At 41.9% G+C, this 16,920-nt stretch overlaps 1 protein-coding gene across 4 annotated transcripts in view; it reads right to left on the bottom strand.

Annotated features, from left to right (window-relative positions):
• Positions 1–16,920, bottom strand: part of TXNRD1 (thioredoxin reductase 1) — a 93,359-nt gene that overhangs the window by 6,582 nt on the left and 69,857 nt on the right. For all 4 annotated transcript variants that reach the window (XM_049694698.1, XM_033427586.2, XM_033427587.2 and 1 more), the window contains exons 11-13: positions 15,915–16,022; positions 13,016–13,111; positions 5,028–5,162 (exon numbers count right to left, since the gene is read on the bottom strand). In XM_049694698.1, coding sequence (XP_049550655.1) covers positions 5,028–5,162; positions 13,016–13,111; positions 15,915–16,022 — 339 coding nt within the window. The remainder of the gene's footprint in view (positions 1–5,027; positions 5,163–13,015; positions 13,112–15,914; positions 16,023–16,920) is intronic.

The raw sequence follows: 16,920 nt of genomic DNA, 5'->3' as shown, positions 1-16,920 counted from the left end.
GGACGAAGTGAGAGAGTGGCACGGACATACATACACTAACAAATGTAAAATGGATATAGTGGGAAGCAGCCGCATAGCACAGGGAGATCAGCTCAGTGCTTTGTGACCACCTAGAGGGGTGGGATAGGGAGGGAGGCTCAAGAGGGAGGGGATATGGGGATATATGTATGCATATAGCTGATTCACTTTGTTGCACAGCAGAAACTAACAACACTGTAAAGCAATTATACGCCCATAAAGATATTAAAAAAAAAAGAGCTCTTATCTATTTTTCTTATACCGGAAACCATGCTGATGTTAAAGAGATGGGGGAAGCCAAACTGCTGCTGCTGGTTAGTCTAAACGGAAAAACTGATGGGGTCAGTTCTTACACATATTTTATACGTGCAGAACTGCTTTAGAATTTTCATAAAAATACATGTAAAAAAAATGAGCAGAGGCAGCTTTTCGATCCCAGCACAAAGAACACTCACAAAAGGGCAAATGCGATAGACATGTACCTCACATTTCTTATCTGGCCAACACCTCCCAGCCTCACAAGACCCCTTTCACTGAAGACTGTGATTATGTAGACTATTAATAAAACAAAACTTCTGACATTTGGCACTACAAGTCATTTTAAGACATTTCACAGGGTCTTCTCTCTGATGCTCCTTCTTCTTGAGCCATTTTTTTCCCCTCTACAAATAAACTTAAGTTGAAATTATTACTCAAAATGATGTGTAATCAGTTTCCTATTCAACTATTACTGCTCAGATGTCCAGAATAAATTATCACCATATCGTCCTCACACTGAATAACGCTCGTGCCATCACTGACACCCCAGGCCTTAAGACCCCCTCTCTCGTACTGAAACCAAGGGGCCTTCAGTCAAAACAACAGGAGTCCCTCCTCCTCCTCCAGCAATTCCAGAAGGAAACCCTTTGGAAACTATTTTGCTCCAAAAAGCAAAGCCTCCACTGAGGAATTCATCAACTTTTGTAAGCAATTACTTCTGAGAGCCAAAGGTTGTGCAATTGCCCAGGTTATTCTATCGAAATGGTACAGAAGAGTTCATTCAATGAATCATTCTGCAAACCACCCACAGCTGGCACGGGAGCCGTGCTAGTTCTAAACACTTGAAAGCAATGCCCAGGACCAATTTTCAAAGTATTACTGTTTCTAATCCATCCAACGGACTGACATTTGTGAAGTTTGATAAAAATGATTAGGAAACAAACTTTTAAAAGGCATGTAAAATTAAAACCCAAATTTTCTATTATATCAGATACTGTCAAATTACCCTTTAAGTTTCTAAACCTTTTTTCTTCATTTCCATCCCGATCTCATTACGGACTAGTAACAAACATTCTCTGGACTGCATTTTGAGTGGCACTCCTGTACAGCACATGGCTGCTAAAAAAACAAACAGAAAAAACAACCAGTGGGTCCAGTAGCAAATCCAATTACATACTATGCCAGCCAGAACTCAGCATTTAGCAAGAGTGCCCCTAAAAATCCCCTACTGATCAAATTTTACTTTCCCTTAATCAAGAAGCTTTAAGGAAGATTTCCACAGTCAGAATTTTGTCATAAGTGTTTGGTTGTTCAAAATCTAGTTTCTAAGCAAGTTGCTCAAAACCAGAGGTAAAAGCAATCACCAGAGGAGCTTTCTCGAAATAGACCTCCTTGCTCCACCTCCCCTCTCCCCCAAAATACTGTAACGATGACTTTTTAGTCAAGCCACATCTTCTGTAATGAAATACCCTGGGGAAAACCAGCTAACACATGCAGTTACTGAGTATCTGCCGAATGCCAGGGACTCCCCTAGATACTTTCTGCACAGCATGGCCCATTGGCCCTGTGAGTTACAGCGTCTCCACGTCAAATGCTGTGGGAAGGTGTGTAGAGCATCGTCTGCACTGCGTGGTGTCTCGGAAGCCAGCCTGCCTGAGTTTGGATCTTGGTTCTGCCACTTCCAAGCTGCCAGGTCACTCAACCGCTCTGTCCTCAATTCCCTCAGGTGTTAAATGGAGACACTCCTGCCACCCACCCTGTGGGGTTCCTGTAAGGACTAATAAGTAGGTCAGCACGCGGAGGGCAGGGTCCTGACACGGTCAGTAAACCCTCAGGAACCTCAGCGCTTCTGCAGTGTGATTCCCCGGGAAGCTGCTCTTTCTACGACTGCTCCCTACTTCAAGCCGCAAATGTGAACCACTCTCAGTTCTTCCCATTTCCAAACAGCGGGCTAGTGCGATCAACTCCATCTCCTATTCCCTCCCGCCTGGACCATGTCTTCTGACACACACTGCCACGACCCCGGTTCAGGCCCCTGCCCCTGCCCGCCTCCAGACGTGCCTCGGCGGGACCCCTCCCCACAGCGCAGGCGGAGGGATTTCTCTCAGTAAGGTGTCTGATCACGTCCCCCCCCCCCAACCCCGGACCCGGACCCCGACCCCGCCCCAGCTTTAAAGCACTCATAGCTGAACTGCAATGGCCCCGGGATAAAGTCAAAATGTCCCGCCTTGGTTTATGAGGCTATGACCTTCCTACCTACTTCTCCAGCCTAATTTTATCATTTTTCTTAGCCCTCTCTGAGCTCTTCAAGCTACAGCAGCGCTCAGGGACCTGAAAGGCCATGAGCTCTTCCACAGAGCTCTCGTATCTGGCGTCCCCTGACCCTAGGGCTCGCCGCACTGGACTGCAACTGGCACTTCCCTCACCTGCCTCCCTGCTCCGACGCACATCCTAAATCCTTGCTGCTCCCCAGGGCCCAGCACAGTGCTAGGCACATGGCTGCACGACAGGTGCGCTCAGAGGGTGAGAAAATAGCATCCAGGGTTTTAATCTTGTTAATCAGCCGCCAGCTTGGAAAAAAGAAAAAGAAAAAAAAGCTCCATCAGAGGAGAAGAACATTCACCTCTGAGCTTCAAGGTCATAAGAGAACCAACAGATGGAGAGGCACAGTGGCAAACATCAAGACTTAAAAAGGGTTCCCATGGTGCCAGACGTACGGCGGGAGCAGGCCTTTGGCTGGCCTCCCTGCGGGCCCGGGCTTCAGGAGGACACCTGCCTCTTCACTGCACCTCTCTGCCCAGCTGGCAGTCATCCTGCCAAGATACTGCCGCGCTCTCACTGCTGCTGTCTCACAACACAACACGACACGACACGATACAACACAACCAAGTGAGGCGGCAGGAGGCAGGCACACGTCAGCCTTTTCAACCAGCCCACTGAGAACCAAATTCAGATTAAAAAGTTAGACACTCGCAGAACCAAGTAGGGAAGTTATGTCTTTATCCCTGTCGGAGATGACTGTTCTTATTTTAAAGTATCTTAGACTTTTAAATATACTCACTGTCGTGGGTTGAATTAAGTCTCCCAGAAAGATGTTCAAGTGCTAAGCCCTGGTAATGTGCACATGACCTTATTTGGAAACAAGATCTTTGCAGATGTAACCAAGTTAAAATGAAATCATGCTGGATCAGCGTGGGCCCTAATCCAATGACTAATTATCCTTACAATAGGAGGGAAATTTGGCTCAGATACACAGGAGATAAGATCACATGAAAAGCGGAGGCAGAGACTGGAGTGATGTGTCTACAAGCTGAGAAATGTCAAGACCTGCAACCCCAGAAGCTGAAGCGGCAAAGAAGCCATCCTCTCTAGAGCCTTTGGAGGGAGCACAGCCCTGCTGACACCCTGATTTCAGACTCTAGCCTCCAAAACTCTGAGAGAATAGATTTCCATTGTCTTCAAACGCCCAGTTTGTGGTGGTTTGTTACATCAGCCCCAGGAAACTAACACACTAAGTGTTCTTGAAAAAAAAAAAAAAAAGTTAATTGGCTCCTTCCCTAGATAGTCTCAGTCATTACACTGAATAAAAGACATACTGGGCTTCCCTGGTGGCGCAGTGGTTGAGAGTCCACCTACCGATGCAGGGGACACGGGTTCGTGCCCCGGTCCGGGAAGGTCCCACGTGCCACGGAGCGGCTGGGCCAGTGAGCCATGGCCGCTGAGCCTGCGCATCCGGAGCCTGTGCTCCGCAACGGGAGAGGCCACAACAGCGAGAGGCCCGTGTACCACAAAAAAAAAAAAAAAAAAAAAAAAAAAAAAAGACATACTGCCTGTTCTTTAAGAGCTTTTAAAATCTATTCTCTTTTCAATTTTTATTTATTATGTTTGAAATTTAGTTTTGCTTCACAAGAACAACAGTTTTCAAAAAAAGAAGAAAAAAACCCCACACAGAACAAAACAACACATACACACAAAGTTTTCTGTGAATAATGCCACTAAACAGGTGCTTATTAATACAGAGGAAGACACTATCCCTACTCAGGGAAAAGGCAAAGAAAAAGGAAATGAGAACATTTTTCCAGGCTGCAGTTCTCAGTTCCATGCCTAAGCCTCTTTATGAGATAACCTCTCCCCACCTCCAAGTTCTCCAGCGTAGACACTTTTTTTGGTTTCCAGGCCCTACTTGGTGGTATCACAATATTCGACTCTTGGAATGAGCACTGACAGGCATGAAGAAACACTGACACCCAGAGGCCCACATTGGTCAATTTCCAGTTCTACTGCCATTTGCTTGATCTTTTACAAGCCTCACTTTCATTCTCATTCTTTAATGTCAAAAGCTCACAAGGTAGACATCATTTAGCCTCCAGGTAGCTCAGGGATAACTAGGATTGATGCTCTTTCTGGGTACGAACAGCATTATTAGCTGACTGCCAGGAAAATAATTTAGGACACATGATAAATAAAAGATTTGAGGCACATCTCTATAAAGCACTCTCATCATTTTTACCATTTAATAGCATGACGGTACTATCTGGTTACCAGGAATGAGAAATATATGAAAGAGAAAAAATCATTTCTAGAGACAAGGCTTTCTTTTGAGATATTCTCCACCACTAATAAGCTCTAAGGAGGTAAAAGTAGCTCGAGTACAGCAGAAAGAACACCAGCTGCAGAGTCCTAGATCTGCCTCCTGTAAGCCAGGTGACGCTGTCACTTTGAAACAGAGCCTTTAAAACGTAGTGACCCACCTCTGCGCAGACGGGGTGGATTCCGATGGTGCCGTCCAGCTGGTCTTTGGTCAGCCCGCACTTGAGAGCTACTGCGAAGCCCTGGGTAACTTCTCCAGCATTTGGACCCAGTACGTGGAAGCCCACAACACGCTCCTAAGGTACAAAAAAGTAATAAAATTATGCGGCTTTTCCCCCCTTAACAGACTGGAATATTGCCCCAGTCTAATCTAAAACCCCCATTCAGAAATGGCCAAGGCTTATACTAATGCTTGCTGCTAAAAGCTGTCTAGGCTGCAGATACTCCAACGTGGGCCAGTACAGCACGTGTGGTCACATCAAGCAAGAAGGGAAAGACAGGAATCGGCCATGGATGATGATGAAGAGACACATGAAAAGCAAAAATGTGTGCAACCCATAAGCAGCAAAATGTTCTGGAAAATGTTTTCAAAGGGCCGTTCCATTGTGCCCTCATCTCCTCTGATTGTCTCAAAGCTCCAGATAAATGACCTGTGGTAGCTGAAACATTGAAGAGCAACCATTCAAATTAAAAAATCATTTACACTAAAGTTTTGGGGGTAGATAGCACAGACTTAAGATCCTTCCAATGTGAAAACACTTTTTAAAAAATTTCTTATTGGAGTATAGTAGTTTACAATGTTATATTAGTTTCAAGTGTACAGCAAAGTGAATCAGTTATGCATATACGTATATGTACTTTTCTAGATTCTTTTCCCATATAGGCCATTACAGAGTACTGAGTAGAGTTCCCTGTGCTATAAAGTAGGTCCTTATTAGTTATCTATTTTACATATAGTAGCGTGTATATGTCAATCCCAATCTCCCACTTTATCCCCCCCTTACCCCTGAACCACAAGTTTGTTTTCTACATCTGTGACTCTATTTCTGTTCTGTAAAAAAGTTCATTTGTACCCTTTTTTTAGCTTCCACATAAAGCAATATCGTATGATATTTGTCAATCTCTATGAGTGAAAGCAAGAAAAAAAAATATTTGGCAACTCTGAAATACCTGTGTGGGAATTATTTTGGATAAATTCTAAATCCCAAACTCAGGCCACCTCTGCCAAGAGCAGGGAAGCCTGCTGCGTTCTACTGCACAGACTTTCCGAGCCAGCTCGGGGGTAGTGCATCCAGTCCAGCACCCTCACAACAGACCAGGTAGCTCGGGTGGTGAGGTGCAGAGCCTGACCTAAGGTGCCATGCTCCCTGGAAACAATCAGGAAAGGCATTCTGTATGTGATACATTCCATGTTAGACTCTTACATTATTCATCCTGACAGTCAGGGGTTGTGTATATGGATAAATAAAACACAAAATATACTAGGCTCTTAAAATATGCTAGATTTACATGCAATAATATGGATAAATCTCAAACTGAGATTCAAAAAAAAAAAGTGCAGGCTTCTATTTAGCTGAGGATACCACTCTTCTTTAAACCACATTGTATGACATTTATGGTAAGTAATAGGCAGCAAACGTATACAAATATGAACAGGTGAGAGAGTCCAACTTGAGGACAGTGCTGCCTCTGGAGTAGGGAAGGAATGAGGGGTAGAGGATCAAGAAAGAATACGAAAGACAGCACCGGCACCAGCTAGTGGTTAACAGCACAGATTCTACGTTGCCTGGGACTGAATTCCAGCTCTGTCATTAACTAGTAAGTACCCTGGCACAACTATTTAACTTCCACACTTCAGTTTCCTCGTCTATGAATGGGGATAACAATAGCACATACCTCACAGGGTTATGTAAGGATTAAATAAGTGCGTACATGTGGACCATTAAGTAGTCTCTGGCACATTTCAAGTGTTCAATTACATATAGGCTATTATAAACTGCCTCTGTGATGGTTTATCTCTGATAAGAGAAAAGCTCTGAAGCAAATACACCGAAGTGTTAATATTCATTTGAGTCTGGATGGTAGGTACATTCTCCCAACCCTTTCTGTAAATTTTAAGTATTTCGTATAAAACAAGAATAGCACACAAAAAGCATAAAAGCCTGGTAAGCAAGTATTATCTAAAACCAAGCACATCTAGACACTGTGAAGTGACTGACTCAAAATGAATAAAGCAAGCCTCAAGGATGGTCAAGTTCCAGAAGCAAGCTTTTGTATGAGACGGCTAATGACAAAAGAGCAATGACAAGTATTCGTCTCTTCTAATACTATCTTTTTTTTGTATTTTTTTTTTTTGCAGTACGCGGGCCTCTCACTGTTGTGGACTCTCCCGTTGCGGAGCACAGGCTCCAGACGCGCAGGCTCAGCGGCCATGGCTCACGGGCCCAGCCGCTCTGCGGCATGTGGGATCTTCCCGGACCGGGGCACGAACCCGTGTCCCCTGCCATCAGCAGGCGGACTCTCAACCACTGCGCCACCAGGGAAGCCCTAATACTATCTTTTTTAATGAAAATAATTGACAACACTGTCATCCTATTTATCGCCTCAGTCATTTTAATTAAGGTGAGTTTACCGGTAATGAAAATTATTTTTCATATTATATAAAAAATGCCAGGCTTCCCTGGTGGCGCAGTGGTTGAGAGTCCGCCTGCCGATGCAGGGGACACGGGTTTGTGCCCCGGTCCGGGAAGATCCCACATGCCGCAGAGCGGCTGGGCCCGTGAGCCATGGCCGCTGAGCCTGCGCGTCTGGAGCCTGTGCTCCGCAACGGGAGAGTCCACAACAGTGAGAGGCCCGCGTACCGCCAAAAAAAAAAAAATTCGATTTGCACAAATGACACGGCAGTTCAAAAAAAACAAGGATAAAACAACTGGCTACAGTTAAAATTAAAGACTTGCTCAGTGTGAAACTTTTGAGGTTTCATTGATTGCCTTGCGCAAATGAAGTATCTCTTGCTAGACATAAGGCTGCCAATGAGAACGTCTGACATTTTCTCCTTTTCTCCTTTCTCTTCTACAGTAGCATGGTATCTAATGTATACTCATACAAATGACGTTATTAAAACTTATGTCTAAAAAGATAAAACTCTACATGAAATTGTCCTCTATTTCTACTCTGTATAGCTTGTTAGAGGTTATCATAGTATGTCCAGTTTTTAAATGCATCTATGATGACCTTTTTTGTAGAGGATCCAGGTTTTCCTAGAACCTTGGGTTCTGCAAAAAGCAATCTGCAACTGTGCTACTGTGTACAGTGGTAGTTTCTAAACAGGATATATCAGTTAATTATACTCAAATCCCAAGATAAGAAAATGAGTTTATTAGCCTTTTAACATACGGATTCTTTAGCATTGTTTATAGTTTTTTTTTTTTTTTTTTTATTGTGGCATCATATTTTATTGTCTTCAAACAGATAGAGGAGTCAAAGTCTGAGATCTTACCCACCATAAAATAGCCATTTAGGGCTTCCCTGGTGGCGCAGTGGCCGGGAGTCCGCCCGCCGATGCGGGGGGCGCGGGTTCGTGCCCCGGTCCGGGGGGATCCCGCGTGCCGCGGAGCGGCTGGGCCCATGAGCCATGGCTGCTGAGCCTGCGTGTCCGGAGCCTGTGCTCCGCAACGGGAGAGGCCACAGCAGTGAGAGGCCCGCGTACCGCAAAAAAAAAAAAAAAAAAATAGCCATTTAGATCCTAAAAACAACCAGCAAATCAAAATGAGATGTGATTCCACGAGTTTTAAATTTTAGGATTATAAAGAGATGAGACTGGTATAAACATGAAAATTCCATTTTGCCCTTAACTGAAGCAAAATCTTGGATTGGGTTTTTTTTTTTTTTTTTTTTGAGAAAACATTAGACAGACTTTAATTAAAGGAATTCTACAAAATAGCTTACCAGGATTCTTCATAAGTGTAGAAGTCATTAAAAAAAAAGGAAAGACTGAGAAATTGTCACAGATTGGAATAGAGATGATGACAAAGTTCAGTGTGTTATCCTGGATTTAATCCTGAATAAAACCCTGACATTAGTAGGAAAACTGTTAAAATTCAAACAAAATCTATTAATTTGTTAACATTGTACCCATATGAATTTTTTTTGGTTTTCATAAGTTTATTTATTTATTTTTTTTTCTTTGATTTCTTCAGTGATCACTTCGTTATTCAGTAATGTATTGTTTAGCCTCCATGTGTTTGTATTTTTTACAGATCTTCTCCTGTAATTGATATCAAGTCTCATAGCATTGTGGTCGGAAAAGATACTTGATACAATTTCAATTTTCTTAAATTTACCAAGGCTTGATTTGTGACCCAAGATATGATCTATCCTGGAGAATGTTCCATGAGCACTTGAGAAAAATGTGTATTCTGTTGTTTTTGGATGGAATGTCCTATAAATATCAATTAACTCCATCTCGTTTAATGTATCATTTAAAGCTTGTGTTTCCTGATTTATTTTCATTTTGGATGATCTGTCCATGGGTGAAAGTGGGGTGTTAAAGTCCCCTACTATGAATGTGTTACTGTCGATTTCCCCTTTTATGGTTGTCAGTATTTGCCTTATGTATTGAGGTGCACCTATGTTGGGTGCATAAATATTTACAATTGTTATATCTTCCTCTTGGATCGATCCCTTGATCATTATGTAGTGTCCTTCTTTGTCTCTTCTAATAGTCTTTGTTTTAAAGTCTATTTTGTCTGATATGAGAATTGCTACTCCAGCTTTCTTTTGGTTTCCATTTGCATGAAATACCTTTTTCCATCCCCTTACTTTCAGTCTGTATGTGTCTCTAGGTCTGAAGTGGGTCTCTTGTAGACAGCAAATATATGGGTCTTGTTTTTGTATCCATTCAGCCAATGTGTCTTTTGGTGGGAGCATTTAGTCCATTTACATTTAAGGTAATTATCGATATGTGTGTTCCCATTCCCATTTTCTTAATTGTTTTGGGTTCGTTATTGTAGGTCTTTTCCTTCTTTTGTGTTTCTTGCCTAGAGAAGTTCCTTTAGCAGTTGTTGTAGAGCTGGTTTGGTGGTGCTGAACTCTCTCAGCTTTTGCTTGTCTGTAAAGGTTTTAATTTCTCCATCAAATCTGAATGAGATCCTTGCTGGGTAGAGTAATCTTGGTTGCAGGTTTTTCTCCTTCAACACTTTCAATATGTCCTGCCACTCCCTTCTGGCTTGCAGAGTTTCTGCTGAAAGATCAGCTGTTAACCTTATGGGGATTCCCTTGTGTGTTATTTGTTGTTTTTCCCTTGCTGCTTTTAATATGTTTTCTTTGTATTTAATTTTTGACAGTTTGATTAATATGTGTCTTGGCGTATTTCTCCTTGGATTTATCCTGTATGGGACTCTCTGTGCTTCCTGGACTTGATTAACTATTTCCTTTCCCATATTAGGGAAGTTTTCAACTATAATCTCTTCAAATATTTTCTCAGTCCCTTTCTTTTTCTCTTCTTCTTCTGGAACCCCTATAATTCGAATGTTGGTGCGTTTAATGTTGTCCCAGAGGTCTCTGAGACTGTCCTCAGTTCTGTTCATTCTTTTTTCTTTATTCTGCTCTGCAGTAGTTATTTCCACTATTTTATCTTCCAGGTCACTTATCCGTTCTTCTGCCTCAGTTATTCTGCTATTGATCCCATCTAGAGTACTTTTAATTTCATTTATTGTGTTGTTCATTGTTGCTTGTTTCATCTTTAGTTCTTCTAGGTCCTTGTTAACTGATTCTTGCATTTTGTCCATTCTATTGTCCATTCTATCTCCAAGATTTCGGATCAACCTTACTATCATTATTCTGAATTCTTTTTCAGGTAGACTGCCTATTTCCTCTTCATTTGTTAGGTCTGGTGGGTTTTTTATCTTGCTCCTTCATCTGCTGTGTGTTTTTCTGTCTTTTCATTTTGCTTATCTTACTGTGTTTGGGGTCTCCTTTTTTGCAGGCTGAAGGTTCGTAGTTCCTGTTGTTTTTTGTGTCTGTCCCCAGTGGCTAAGTTTGGTTCAGTGGGTTGTGTAGGCTTCCTGGTGGAGGGTACTAGTGCCTGTGTTCTGGTGGATGAGGCTGGATCTTGTCTTTCTGGTGGGCAGGTCCACGTCTGGTGGTGTGTTTTGGGGTGTCTGTAGACTTATTGTGATTTTGGGCAGCCTCTCTGCTAATGGGTGGGGTTGTGTTCCTGTCTTGCTAGTTGTTTGGCATAGGATGTCCAGCACTGTAGCTTGCTGGTCGTTGAGTGAAGCTGGGTGCTGGCGTTGAGATGGAGATCTCTCGGAGATTTTTGCTGTTTGATATTATGTGCAGCTGGGAGGCCTCTTGTGGACCAGTGTCCTGAAGTTGGCTCTCCCACCTCAGAGGCACAGCACTGACTCCTGGCTCCAGCACAAAGAGCCTTTCATCCACAGGGCTCCTTAATTTGGGATGATTCGTTGTCTATTCAGGTATTCCACAGATGCAGGGTACATCAAGTTGATTGTGGAGCTTTAATCCGCTGCTTCTGAGGCTGCTGGGAGAGATTTCCGTTTCTCTTCTTTGTTCTCACAGTTCCCCGGGGCTCAGCTTTGGATTTGGCCCCTCCTGTGCGTGTAGGTCGCCGGAGGGCGTCTGTTCTTTGCTCAGACAGGACGGGGTTAAAGGAGCCGCTGATTCGAAGGCTCTGGCTCACTCAGGCCGGGGGGTAGGGAGGGTCACGGAGTGTGGGGCGGGCCTGCGGCGGCAGAGGCCGGCGTGACGTTGCAGCCTGAGGCGCGCCGTGCGTTCTCCTGGGGGAGTTGTCCCTGGATCCCGGGACCCTGGCAGTGGCAGGCTGCACAGGCTCCCCGGAAGGGCGTGTGGCTAGTGACCCGTGTACGCACACAGGCCTCCTGGTGGCGGCAGCAGCGGCCTTAGCGTCTCATGTCTGTCTCTGGGCTCCGCACTTTTAGCCGCGGCTCGCGCCCGTCCCTGGAGCTCTCTCAAGCAGCGTTCTCAATCCCCTCTCCTCATGCACCAGGAAACAAAGAGGGACGTAAAAGTCTCTTGCCTCTTCGGCAGGTCCAGACCCTTCCCCGGACTCTCTCCCGGCCAGCCGCGGCGCACTAACGCCCTGCAGGCTGTGTTCACGCCGCCAACCCCCGGCGCTCCGACAAAAGCCGGAGCCTCAGCTCCCAGTCCCGCCCACCCCGGCGGGCGAGCAGACAAGCCTCTCGGCTGGTGAGTGCCGGTCGGCCCGATCCTCTGCGCTGGAATCTGTCCGCTTTGCCCTCCGCACCCCTGTTGCTGTGCTCTCCTCCGCGGCTCCCAAGCTCCCCCACTCCGCCTCCCGAAGTCTCCACCCGCGAAGGGGCTTCCTAGTGTGTGGACACTTTTCCTCCTTCACAGCTCTCTCCCGCTGGTGCAGGACCCGTCCCTATCCTTTTGTCTCTGTTTAGTTTTTTCTTTTACCCTAACCAGGTACGTGGGGGGTTCCTTGCCTTTTGGGAGGTCTGAGGTCTTCTGCCAGCGTTCAGTAGGTGCTCCGTAGGAGTTGTTCCACGCGTAGATGTATTTCTGGTGTATCTGTGGGGAGGAAGGTGATCTCCGCGTCTTACTTTTCCGCCATCTTAGCTCTAACTCCTGTTTATAGTTTTACTGGGGACACTTTTTTTAAAAGTAAGATCTCAGTTAAGTTAAAAATACCAATTCTCATAAAGATTCAATCCACATAGGTGAAGGGATATCAGGAGGTACAAACTTCCAGTTACAAAATAAATCAGTCACCGGTATGAAATGTACAATGTGGGGAATATAGTCAATAATTATGTAATATCTTTGAATGGTGACAGATAGGATACAAACTTGGGTTATTACTGTTCTTTTTTGTTTTGTCATTATTTGTAGACAGTTGACAGCTTCATTGGTCCCCTCTAATAAACACAAGCAGTTCTCAAGTTGTCCCTCTGGTTCCTTCCTCCAGAAAGTTCTGACTGCCTGCCCACTACATCCACTGCAGACGTGAGTCAAGCAGTGTCATCATGGGCCTCTCCCTGGGATAACATCCCAACAGGAGACCTACAGGTTGAACGCTAAAGGAATGCAATGTATGTACCATGTGAAAAATTAGTAGAAAGGTGTAAATAAGATTAGCACTTACACTGTCTTTGATATTGCAGACTATTTTTGCATAACATTTGTTGTTATCTCTTGATGGAATCGTCCATTCCAATGGCCAAAAGTGACTATGGTAAACCTAAGAAGAGGGAAGCACAATTTAGACCCATCATCTTAAGAAGTATGTCTGTCAAACATGAGTTGTGGTGTGAAGACGGTGGAGGCTCTTTAATGTTTAGTAATTAGACTTTCATTAAACAGTAAAATTCATGGATACATAGGAACCTGGTCAGAAGGTAAATAACTTTAAACTCATAGGTGACAAGCCCTTTTGCTATAAGCTCATCCCTTAATTACATTTCAACCTCCAACGAATAGACCTTATGTAACAAGAGCAAACAAATGAGAGAAAGAAGCCATGTAATTACTTGCTGTCTTGCATTAGAAAAAAAACAAAACAAAAAAACACCATCTAGCTACCTCACAGGAATGACAACTTTGGGCAAGAAACAAGTAAGGTGCCAGGAACAATTATAGCAATTATCTAGTTCTCTGACTTAATATTTCCAAAAATTTTCTCCTCTGAAATTATTCACCAAAAGTACTGAAGGAGAGAAGGAAGGAGGGAGGGAAGATGGTACATAGAAGGACAAACAGACATCCTTACTGACATTTCATAAACTTAAGTCTTGGATGACTGAAGGGATTTTTTTCTCCTCCAACTGCTAGCCTCAATTCAAAACATATATGGTTGGTAGGACCTTTTAAAAACATACTGATTATGTAAACATTATATAACATTCTTTTATCTTGTAATATGATGTGATTTTTTTTAATGTGTGTTACAATATTGAAAGTGTAGTATCATAGTACTGCAACCATTACACCGAGAAAAAATTGGTTAAAGCAATTACCCCCAAAGGCTAACAACTGCTGCGCTGTAAACATAAGCCTATGAGTAACTGTTTACTATTTCCCTTGCAGTTTTCAAGATTTCAACTCAAATGCATTGTTTTTATAATAAAAAATCCGAATTCTAATAAAACGAATTCCAAAGATTATCTGTGAAGAAACACAGAATATATACATTAAGAACCTTAAAAGTTAAATACCTTCTGATAGCAATCTATCCTCAGCAAAAAATCAGAGAAAGAGACAATGAGTAGCAAAGATGTTCACAATTCTATTTATAACAGTGAAAAACTGTAAATAATCTAATAAAAGAAAGGCTTACCAAATTACCATACAGCACCCCTAAAAGGAAATATTGCACAAGTCATTTTTAAAAGCGGTGTTTTTAGAGGGAAATGGCTTGTGACCTAACGTTAACTGCAAAGTACGACAGAAAACTGCACATAACTTAATCACGCTTAAACTAAAATGTATATACCTACACAAAATTATATACACACACAATATATATAACATATAAATACTTAGAGATTAGTATAAGCAGAAGTATTAATAGCAGTTATCTTTTCATGAATTAAAATTTGTTTTTATATTTTCCTAATTTTTCAAATTTCCTATGAGGATATATATATATATATATATTTTTTTTTTTGAGAATATATTATTTTTTACAGTCAGAAAAGAAGTGTTGGGCTTCCCTGGTGGCACAGTGGTTGAGAGTCCACCTGCCGATGCAGGGGACATGGGTTTGTGCCCCGGTCTGGGAGGATCCCACATGCCGCGGAGCGGCTGGGCCCATGAGCCTGCGCGTCCGGAGCCTGTGCTCCGCAACGGGAGAGGTCACAACAGTGAGAGGCCCGCGTATCGCAAAAAAAAAAAAAAATGTAGAAAGCTCCTATTTAATACAGTCAACTCATGTTTAGCATTCCTAGTGGAAAAGATGAACATAACGACAAATTATATCATTTTATTATTTTTCAATCCAAAAACTAACTTTCCTAATTTTAGAATGCAACCTGTGATTTTATTTAAAAAAAAAAAAAAAAAAGATAAGAAGAAGAAGGATTGCCTTCCAAAGCATGTTGGCTTTAGGCTAATATTTTATTTATTTATTTTTTTTGATTTTTGAATTTTATTTATTTTATTTTTTTATACAGCAGGTTCTTATTAGTTATCCATTTAATACATATTAGTGTAATATGTCAATCCCAATCTACCAATTCATCAAGAAATATGAAAATAATGTGTTACTGATAGACTGATATTACATGCTACTACTGAAGCATATAATAAAGAAAAGATTAAGAAATTTAAAATAGACTTTTATATTACAAAATTTACTCTGATTCACAAATCTGGTCTTTTAGAAGGTTTTACTGGAAACTTTTTTCCCAAGTGATTTAAAACAGCAGACCCTATGTGCAGCATTATTCGTATATATAAAAGTAGTTATTTCATGTGCATTTTCCTTGACTATATACAGGATAAAAGGTGACTGGCAAAGTTAGAGGGTAATGGTAGAAAAAAAAAAAGTTAATAAGACAGTAGAAATGTAGGTACTTTTTAGTTTCCTTCCTTGTATTTTTAACCATATAAATAATAAAAAGAAACAGTAAAAGTGGTTTTGAAAAGTAGAACTAAGTATTACTGGGTCAACTGATAAAACTGATAAATGGAAGGCAGGTCAGATAAAAGTATTGTATCAACATCACATTGTCTAAAAAATAGTAACCACTGTGTGGTTATACAGGAAAATGTCCTTGTTTATAGGAAATACACATTCAAGTATTTAGGGGTAAAGGGGCATTCAACTTACTCTCAAATGGTTCAGGAAAAAGAAATACACACAGATGCACAAAGGAAGAGGAAGGGAACATGCAAAGTATAAAACAAACGGGCGAAATGTTAATAATACATGAATCTGGATAATGGGTATACAGAAATTCTTTGGGCTATTTTTCAATTTCTCTGTATGCTGAAAATTATTTTAAATTTTGGGGGGAAAAGTAGTAGTAAAGAGTAGAACTTACCTCAATATTTTCTTCCCCGAATTTCTCCACAGCTTTCTCTTCAGAAAGACCACAAGCACCATATTCCAAAGGAGTGAAAACGGTCGTTGGAACATTTTCATAGTCACACTGTTTCAAAATGGAGGAAAAGAGTTATGACAGAAGGAATTATAACTCAAAAGAGCATATACTTCAAAAAGGTTCAAATTTAGGAGAGGAAAACAGACTAATAAAAACCTACTATGCTGAGAACCATTAACTGATATGATAAAATTTCAGCAGCGGTTTAAAGTCCGTTAATACTAGTCATGAATAAACAACTTGCGTGGCCTCTCCACCCATCTACCAACAGATATTACAAGGACATCCTTTCTCTCCCTTACATAAAGCAGCCAAAAACACCACCAGTGCACCCAATGCTTAAAGTCTCCTATTATCAGTGGCAGAAGTTAACAGACTTTATTGGAAAATCAATCAGGCAATACAAATCACGAGCCATAAGAACATTTAATAATTTTTGGCCCAATAACACCACTTTTAGAAATCTATAATAATAATTTAATATATAGCAAAAGCCACATGCATTAATTGAGCAATGCCGCAGTTCTCATCAACAGTGGCAATATTGGAGCGGCTTTAAAATGCAAATAAGGAAGTGATGCTGTAGTACATATTTCCAATGCAATCTTATGCAGCCATTAAAATGGTAATGAAGGCCACAGCAACAAAAAAGTTCATGATTATGACAGTATTTCCAAAGCACATTTTAATAGGCGTAGATGTCGGAAGGGTTCTGAAGTGAAACAAGTTTGTAAAATGCTGTAATTAGCAAATAAACAGGTTTCTCAACTATCAGATTCCTCAGAGCCTTTGATATGCTGATGTGAATTGTGAAAAATGTAATTATGTAAGTGCCAGATATGTTTGCCAATGCTATTTGGTAAAAACCTACCCAGTCACATTTGGACATAGAGGTAAAGCCTAAATTTAAGGTAAGCGCTTAAAATATGAAAAATACAATTCTCCC

This window comes from Orcinus orca, chromosome 11, assembly GCF_937001465.1.
Source record: "Orcinus orca chromosome 11, mOrcOrc1.1, whole genome shotgun sequence".
Lineage (NCBI taxonomy): Eukaryota > Metazoa > Chordata > Mammalia > Artiodactyla > Delphinidae > Orcinus > Orcinus orca.
This window is presented reverse-complemented; position numbering and strand designations above follow the sequence as displayed.